The following is a 9911-nucleotide window of genomic DNA, read 5'->3' on the forward strand; positions in this document are numbered from 1 at the left end:
GATTCTGGCTCCTCCTTGTTTGAGAGAGATAAATGCATCCTGGGACAGGTCCAGAAACATGCTATTAGAAAGATGCTGGAAGTAGACAGCCTAACTTATGAGAGGAGAGTAAAAGACCTTGGCTTGTTCAGCCAAACAAAACAAAGGCTAAGAGGGGGATACAATGGCTCTCTATAGATACAACAGCAGGGAAAAATACTGAGAGAGAACAGCTACCAAAGCTGAACTGGCACAAGAACACAGGGGTATAAACTGGCCATGCATAAATTTAAACTGAGTGCAAAATGTAGTCGACTGAGGCTATGTAATTGGGGTGAGAAATCTAGCAGACTTTTAAGATGAAACTTAAGACTACATGATGGGGTTAGCTAAAACAACAAGGAATCAGACTCAGTGTTCAAGTCCTTCCTGATCCTCTATAAATTGTGACTATCACAATCACCTGGATTGGAAGAACCATTCTATTATTTTAAAAGTTTTCACTGTATCTTCAGTGCAGTAGCTGTATCTTTAAAGAGAGACTGATATTTGCATACAAAAGATTTTTGAAAATGCATACTTGAATACTGTTATTTCAAAATTTAATTTTTTTAACAAAAGAATTTGTAGGGTCAAAATTGTGGTTTGGAGTGTTAGCAGAATTTGCAGGTACCACTAGGTATTACCGGAAAGGGATCTCAACAGGGGTGCCCAGCAATATAGAACGATTGAGACAAACTGAAGATGCGAGACACCCGCCGTATGACCATCCTGCAGCACGCAAATGTCTGAAGTCACCCAGGAGTTTCCTCACCAGCACCAAACCTCTCAATGCCACACCCAAGGAGTCACAACTACAGATGCGGAATGAGAGACTGAAGAAAATACCTGACAGCAGAATAAAAAGACATTCCAGCAGCTGAGTTCTTACCAGCAGGGGCTGGCAAACCATGACAAAGGCAGCGATGTGTCAACCGCCTACAAACCAAGTTGGATGCTTCAGGGAATTAATGAAGTGGGGCTATACCATTGGTTCAGCCACCTGTGACTGCAGAGCCTGCTGCTTGAAGGCACATGTACAAAGAAAGACATTGCAAAGCACAATAAATGAGCACAAGCACAAGTTACAAAATGGTCAAATGTGGTGTAGAGATGCAAGAAGAACAAGGAGAATGCTGTAAAGGTAGTAAGAATCTTTCTAGTGTCAGAATAACTGATAAAGAAATCAAAAGGAGTAAGTGTCAAAATATCCAGATAGATGATTCTATAAAACTGGTGACATCCACATACAACGTTAAGAAAGCTATTAATTCACATTTAGATGCCTGAGAGATCCAAGTTCTACATTTCAAAAATGTTAAATTAACCAAAACAATTAAGAGAAAGCTGAATTTACCAAACACCTAGGAGTTATCCTGCTTTTCTCATGCATGCAAATGCCAAACTTAATTGACTGTCTCTTAAACCACATCATAGGCATGAGTGCACTGACAAACATCAATAAAAGTCAGACACATCAACCCTATAGTTAGACATACTGAAACATTAGTAAGATTATCTAGAAAACCGATAACTGTGAGCACGAGTGTGAGCGAGAGTACGTATACACACACTTCCTCTCATGAATATTCAGCTGAAATAGTATACTGAATTAATGCAGTTTTCTTCTAAAAATGACAGCTGCACAATTGCTATGAAGAAACACTTAACATTGTTAATATCTGTTTACGTTATGGTTCCAGCTGAAATTGAAGTCCTTCTGTGCTAGGTTCTGCATAAATACACAGAAAGAAGGCCCATCACAAAGGTTTTATCATTCAAGTAGACAAGACAGACAAGCGGAAGGAAAGAGGTACAAAAAAGTGTAGGAAAAGGACCTGAAGTCATGCAGTAAGTCAACAGCAGAAGCAGGAATGGACCCAAGAGACTTCTGAGTGCTAACCAAGGACTCTCTGTCCATTTGCCTATGCTGCTACTCCATGCTAGGTTAATGTAACAATTTATCAAAGAGAGAGGTTCTTGAAAACAACAACAGCACTCCTGATACATGAATTGGTTGCTGAGGTCCTGAGAGACCATGATCTGACAGGGCGGGGAATCCACAATGAATGGTCACTCCTTAAGGTCCTGATCCTAAAAGCACAGGGGAAGTCCAATCCAGATTATAGGAAAGGTAGCAAAAGGGCTGGGGACCCCCTTGGCTCAAGACGGAACTCACGCACCTCCTGAATCTGAAAAGAGAAGCTTATAAGGGATGGAAGTCGGGAACTACCACTAAAGAGGATTATGCAGCACTGGCCCGCAACTATAGGGAGTGGACCAGAAAAGCCAATGCTGAAACCAAACTCAAACTGGCTATGGGAATCAAAAGACAATAAAAAGACAACAAAAGCAGGTATCAAATTTACATGCAAATAGCTAAATGCCTTAATGAATGTGTAGATGCACTAAGGCACATTAATACTATGTCAACTGACTTTGGATTAACTTTAGTCCCAAATCGGTCTGTGCACTGCATAATGTGCCTAAATTGCCTTACTGTGCATTAGGCAAATGTGCATTAAGTTTAGGCATGCATAAAAGCATGTGTAGGCATGCCCACTGTCTGCTAGTAATGTACACGGAGTGAAGGCGCCAGTCAGTAAAGTGAAAGCGTCTCAGCACATCTTTTAAGAAGTTAAATACAATGCCTATGCCCCTCCACCAAATCAGTAGTGAAGGACGGGGACACCAGGAAATGCCTGCAAAAAACAAAATTGGCACTTCATGTTGTGACCAAGCTGCAAAATTGCTTTGTCTCACTGCAACTTAAGTAGACCTCTAAAGTGCCATGGTTCCACACTTTGGATCTGGCTCACAAACCAGCCCTGCACTTCAAGTGTGAATTAGTTTGGCACAAGTGGCTACAATAACACTCCAATCCAAGTATTTATACTAAATTCACATTTTCAAGGTTTTCTTTGTACCTGTGAGAGCTATGGACCACATTACAATGATTCTTATGCCATTCTGTGACTCTGGCAACATATACCCATGGTTCCTAGGCCTTACCTCAGCTTTGTCCAGGATGCATCTGAGCCCCAGTAAGGGGAACCAAGTCTGACATACTGATCAAAGCATGCATGGTCACACATTGAACATCTGCATAATCTACTGCGGGTAGGGTGTTTGTGGGTATTGGAATCTCAGCTTGGCAGAACTTGGCTTATGGGGATAGCCCCATTTTTTTTTATTCCCCAATTCAAATCCTGCCCTAACTTTACTCAGAGCAAGTTTAAACAGTGCTGCTTAAACATATAGCACTTCTAGAACTTCAAACATCAATTCAGTGACTACAACAGTAGGGAAATCTTACAACATTTTCCGGATGCAAACAGGACATTAAGACAAGGATTCCAACAGCAATCTCCTACACCTCATTACCAGCTCATTGGAGGCAGTATTAGAGGCCTCATCACCTACAGGTGTGTTTAATTCGTTATTAAAATTCACTGCAATTTAATTTCTTTCTAGCAGGATTCAACCTGCCCAGCATGGAGAGAAACTGTATAATAATCAGATTCATAAAACATGTGCAAGTACAAACTGGTTGACCTGGAACCGACTCCAACCACTCTTATTAAACCCAATGGTGTTCACAGGGTTTAGACCCCTCCTCACCCCAAAAAATCCTACAGAAGACTCTTCCCAGAAACAGAGTACAAAAATACTATATACCCAAATATACTACTAGGATACTGAAACACAAGAATCCACTATCAAGGGGCAGGCAATTAGAGTCCAATACAACTGGCTGACAATTTAATAATTGTGGTTTTTTACTTCATTACCTGTATAGGCTGTTGTAATACTAAGAAGTAGAATCTCTTTGGTGAGGCAAAGCTTCATAGATCTCTCTGGAAAAAAAGTAGAAAATCGCTAACAATATTAAAGATAAGATTGTTTTTAGACATTATTTTCTAATCTTCATTTTACAAAGTTTTTATTTTAAAAGACTGAATACATTCTGGATTTAAAATTCCTAAATGTTTGCTAGGCTAAAAGCACTAATGAGTGGCACACATTTATTAATTGATTTTTTTTACATGTTGACCTTTAGTTTAAAAGCAACTTTTACTTATTCATGTTGTTTCTTCAATAAGAAACATTTTTACTTCCCTGAAATGGTTATTCCTTTTTAACTTTCACTCCTACTAATGGCCCCTCTCTCCAAGCTTGTCTTTTTGTGTTACAATTACAAGTGTGTGTGTGTGGGGGGGGGGGGGGGGGGGGGGGGGGGAGAAATCACAGATTTGCCTATCACAAATAATAAGCAATAAAGGAAAGAAAAAAAAGGAGGAGGAAAGAGGGAGGTACAGAAGAGGAAAAGATAAATATGCAAGAGCAACAATCTACTACAATTACTTTAGAATTCAGTTGCCAAATTGACTAACACGATTCCCTCCATGGATGCTACTTTGCATCATTTCATTACACCAGGTTTCAACTTTTGGATCACCGAGTTTGTCTACATGAAGATGTCACTGTGAAGTAAATTAATGTATAACACACTAACAACTCTATGCTACATCTCCATACAGAAATCCTTTATTTTTTTTAAAGAAAGGCATAACCAAAGAGGGCTCTATTTTTGTAAGCACTATACTAGTAAGTAGTAATAAGATAGGGATTTAGCTAGACTATAAATGCTATGTAAAATGTAGTGAAAGCGGTATAAATTACCTCATGCCTTCTGCAAAGGAAAAGCATGCACATAGGCAGTTATTACAGAAGAGTTAACATGCAGCAAATTCACTCCCAAGCATACCTTGTACTGACTTGTTCCTCTAGTTATACCTTTAGGGAGAACTAGAATTTGTCTACATGATAACGTAACGGTGGAGTAAGGCACGGTGTGAATTTACAGCACTAGCTGCTATGTTCTAACTCAGCATGTGGACCTCTTCAAGCACAGTAAGTGTGAAAATTCTTACTGCACTTTCTTTGCTCTCTCTCTTGAGTCCTGAGAAATTCAAGCTTTCATATCACATACTCTTTGCCTCAGGTCATGATACTTCAAAGGAGACAAACACTACAGATGCTCAGACTGATCTAGGACATGAAGATACTGGGTCTTACTATCGTATTAGTAACCAACAGGGAAACTGCGAGGGTTGTTTAGGAGAATGATAAGTAAAGAAACTGAAGCTTCCCAAGGCTTGTGTGCAGTAGAGACAACAAGGGTTGGAAAAGACGCAGTTATACCAGTAAAACTGCCCTTTAATTGATGTGGCAGTTTTTGCTCTTGGAAGGCTGGGATAGAATTTGATTTTACTGTGGCAACTAGCAGAGCTACAATCCTCCATGACGCACGTTTACTATTACGCCAATAGTGTTCCTAGTAAAGATATAGCCAAGACAATATTAAAATTGCGTAGAGGGAGAAAAGGCTGCAGGTCTGTTGCCTTGCATTCTCAAAGTTTCATCCTTTTTTGAACTGCTAATTAAAATGATTTGCAAGTGTGCATGTATATGAACAGAATCATTAATCTGTTTTAATATTTTCAGAAGTGGTTCTGAAGTGAAATAATACTTACTAAATGCATCCACTGCTCTCGTCATTTTGCTTTGGGAAGACCTGGATAAATGCATTTTAAAATCAGAAAGATAAGCCAGAGATAAACCTGCCTCAGCATTGAAGCTAATTCTATTTTCAGTTTTTGTATATTTTCTTACCGGTTATTATTAGCTAGAATGCATTAATGTCTAACAATTTTTTTTTGTGAACCTAAACCATTAGCTATAAGGTATTTGCTTACTTACATGCATATTATTTGGAAAAGTAACCTACTTGTCTCTGGGATTTTTTTTATTTATTTATTTTTTTACTGGATTTGATTTCCTCGCTATATTTGCTTTGCTCTTTCTTATGTCTATTATTAACAGCATATCTGTATCTGAAAATATCATTTCACAACTACTTTAGTGTTTCCATTTACCCATGCATTTATAATATATATGACATCTAAGTAATTTGCTAATGATCAGCAGCTAAATAATCAATGAGAGCTTAAGACAGGGGTGTGAAACTCACCCTGGGCCCCAGACCAGATCCAAAGTGCAAAGGCTCCTCCCAGGCCAGATCTGGGGGTGGATACCAGCAACTGCTGTGTCTCCACTGCCAGGGAACAGCAGAGCAATATTTGGGCAGCAGCACAGCTGTGTTCACATGGCAACATGGATCCAAAGGCATGCAGCCACACCAGGCTGTGTTAGGGCAATGTGGGTCTGGAGTGCTACCATCCACAGCCATGTCCATCAGAGTCCAGGGTCCCCAAATTCTGCAGCAGGCTGTGCCCCGCAACTTCCAGTAGCCTGCTGGACTACTAGCAGTCTGGATGGAATGGTTCTGGAGTCTGAATCCAGCCTGCAGGTCATATGTTTGACATCCCTGGCTTAAGAGATCTTTATAGGATAAGAAATTGGTCCGGTATGTGAAACAGCCCTTGCTATTGCAATAGCATGAAATTTTTTTAAACTATTGGACAGATAATCTGTCTACACTGTAGTTGATTTTTTTATGGCTGATTGTGTGGGTGATTTTTCCAAATCCTACCTAAAAAGAAGCCACTAAAGTAATAAAAATTTGCTGCCCTGCCTCTAGCAACAAACTAAAATTACAAACTAGCTCCCAACCCCAGTTAGCTACAAATAAACAATCACTCTGTTGTCCTCTTTAATTCAGGGAAGAGGTGTGGATAAACATGTTAACTTGACCACCAGATACAAATTCTGCTAGGAACAAGCCGACTTAAAAAAAATTCTCTGCGCTGGTAAGGCAGTCAGTCCTCTCTTGCAGAATAATTATTGCAGCCACAGAAGTTGATTAAATGTGTTCTTACAAAGGACAAAGTAAACATGCCACTTCAACCCATTTTCAAATCTACTGCATCTCCTGCATTGCTTCTATTCCCCAATCTCTTCCATGATCGGAGAGCAACAGCTAAGGTTTGGAGTCACCGGCCACATCTACACAAGACTCTGACTGTGCAGTAGCATCACATCATGCAGTAATATCACATCCTCCCACTCCAGTGCTACTGCGTAGTAGTCATGGGCTACTGTGCAGTCAGCATCATAAAAAGCTGTTCCTCAGTGTGACTGAGCAGTAACTCCGGTTACTGTGCAGTCATTTAGTCCTTATTTATACAAGAACTAAACGGCTGCACAATAACAACTGCTCAGTCAGCTTCTCGTGTAGACATGGCCACTGAACCTAACACAGCTGGTCTGAGGCAGCAAAAAAAATAAAAATAAAAAAAATAAAAAAAAAAGACTATCGTGGACAAATATATGCTTAACAATGGAAGGAGGAGATAAGTGACTTCTTCTAATACTCTTCAATGGAAAAACACAACTTGTGCCCTACCCTACTCTCAAGGCAATTGCCTGTAAAGAAACAAAGTGATGTGATCCTCACTTCTTATGAGATGGTAGGGACTCTTAAAAACATCCTTAAGGCTTAATACCGTGTTCAAAACTTACATGCTTTGGGGTCAGAGGGATAAGCGAGCAAGAAGCTTTCCACAAAAGATTCGGAACACAAGTCTGGCTGAATGGTAGTGTCTTACTGTTTTAAGCACTTACAAGGCATCCCCAAGATTTTCATTAGTGGAATCTTCCTCCCCATGAGTATTTGACTCCTCAGGTTTCCTAATCAGAAAAAACAGAACAGTGCCCACGAGACTGATAACAGTTAGAGCGATGAAGACAGTTCTGCGGTCACCCTCTGTCGAAAAACAAAAAGATATCACAACTATGTTTGTCCTAACAAGTTTAATAAACTATTTCTACCTAGCTATGACTTTCCCCATGTTAAAACACAGAACACTTTAAGACAAGATGCATGTAATGCCTAGCATATAATTTGGTGCTGCCTAATTTACTGTGCATGTGGGACAAAATGTCCAAATGGCTAACAAATGCCTGTTTTAGTGCTGTTATACATACAGAATGTTGGGCATGTCAGAGAATGTCACTTCCACTTTTATTTTTATTAACTCCTGTTGTAGTCACTCTATAGTGAAGGGGAAGTGCAGATATTGTAGCACTATTCAGTACTGCAAGCAAAACATGCTATTTCAAACTCAGAAATATGGATTGGAGACTACATCCCATTCTACCAGTGCTGTTCAGACTTCTAAAACGTCTTCTTTTCAAGACCCCGGGATACTATTGTTACACCATATGACACCATAAACAGATGTAAAATCTAAAGGCTTTCAGCTGCTGAAATCTTACAGTTTGTCAAATGATACAGTGCATATCTGGAGGGAATCATAGGATTGAAAGGCTCCTCATGGGTTGCCTAGTCCAACCTGTTAGCCAGTGTCAGATTCTTAACTAACAATTTATTCCATTGTCCTACTGTTTGGAAGTTTTTTTTCCTGAAATGTAATCTACATTTGTTTTACTGTAGTTGAAAACATTGTTTTCTGCCCTGCCTCTGAAACAAAGGAGAATAATTGTTTTCCCTCTTCTTTCTGGCAGCCTTTCCAGTATTTTTTAATGCTGCTATCATATTCCACCCTTAATCTCTTCTCTAAACTAAATACATCTAGTTCTATCAACCTTTCTTTACACTCCAACTGCTTTATTAGCTGTCACTCACATTTGGATTATCTCCAGTTTCTCTGTATCCTTCTTAAAATGTCATGCTTAGCACTGGACACTCCAACTGAGGCCTAAGCAGTGCTAAGGAAGGATATCTCCTATGTATTATATGCAGTGCACGTTACTGCATTGCAAAGAATACGTTTTATGCACTTAGGGACCCAAGGGCAGTTATAATACCCATAACTGCATTTACTTTTTTTTTTGTCACAGCATCAGAGAATAGAAGGTGCCTGCTGTTCCATATTCCTTCTGGAGTAGTTATTCTCAACCAGAGTGCCTTGACACACTTTCATGGGTGCTACAAAACGTCAGCACTGTTAGGTGTGTAAACATGATTCATAAGATAAACCCATAGATCTTGAATAGGCATTCACAGTGTTAAAACTGTTCTGACCTATAGTGGTCTTTCTGAATTCTGTGCAACAGAAAAATTGCTCTATTGTTTTTCTGTACTAAAAAAGAGCGAAAACTAAGAGCTGGCATTTTCTAAGGGGTGCCTTGAGTCTTACAAGGGGTGCCTAGAGTCTGAAAAGGCTGAGAACCACTGGCTCTAGAGTAAACAATTTGTTTGGCACAGTGAAGTCGCTGCTGCAGAAGCCCGTCTGCCATTCACCAAGTCCAATCAGGCAGAAAAACTGCTGAGAAGTAGCTAATACTGGTTTGTGATTGAGAAACTGACTAACCTTTGAACTCCCAGAGCTCAATCCTAGAGATATTGCCTATGCACTTGTAATTAGCTTTCTAGGGGCTCAAAGGGGAACAGAAATAAATGCTATAAATTCCTTTAAAAACTGTGAAAGAACCCAAAACAAGAATGTAGGAGTGTAATCTTAAAAAAAATAAATAAATTGTGTTACATATATGTAAACCTACATGTGTAAGCTATTCTTGTAGGATCCTGAATTAAGATCTAGGAAGGAAAGAGAAAGAGGAACCAATTTATAAGTGTGGTGAAATATTGTTCTAATGCCATTAACCTTATAATGAAGTGGAGCAATAGTGTCAATATAGGATCGAGGACTTTTACGCCACTTAAAAATTAAGAAAGTCTTTAATGTGAGTTCCACTCTAGAGTTGTATTCTGGGAAGATTTGCAGGGTTATTTTAATGTAAGATGCATACAACTTCTAGTACTTCAAATATAGTGTTCCCCAGTGCTTTCACCCAAATTTAAGCTTTTACTTTAAAAAAAAAAAAAAAAAAAAAAGGTTAAAGCCTTTCAACGGTTGACTTTTTCTGTACTTTTAACCCACCCTGACGAAAACTTAAAAAAAAAA

The 9911-nt window shown here is 39.2% G+C and overlaps 1 protein-coding gene across 2 annotated transcripts in view; it reads right to left on the minus strand.

The window, feature by feature from the left end:
* Positions 1-9911, minus strand: part of MFSD11 (major facilitator superfamily domain containing 11) — a 26597-nt gene that overhangs the window by 8971 nt on the left and 7715 nt on the right. For both annotated transcript variants that reach the window (XM_019502918.1, XM_019502909.1), the window contains exons 8-10: positions 7606-7747; positions 5556-5596; positions 3810-3875 (exon numbers count right to left, since the gene is read on the minus strand). In XM_019502918.1, coding sequence (XP_019358463.1) covers positions 3810-3875; positions 5556-5596; positions 7606-7747 — 249 coding nt within the window. The remainder of the gene's footprint in view (positions 1-3809; positions 3876-5555; positions 5597-7605; positions 7748-9911) is intronic.

Source organism: Gavialis gangeticus, unplaced genomic scaffold, assembly GCF_001723915.1.
Source record: "Gavialis gangeticus isolate Ggan-Ray unplaced genomic scaffold, GavGan_comp1, whole genome shotgun sequence".
In the NCBI taxonomy this organism is placed as follows: Eukaryota; Metazoa; Chordata; order Crocodylia; family Gavialidae; genus Gavialis; species Gavialis gangeticus.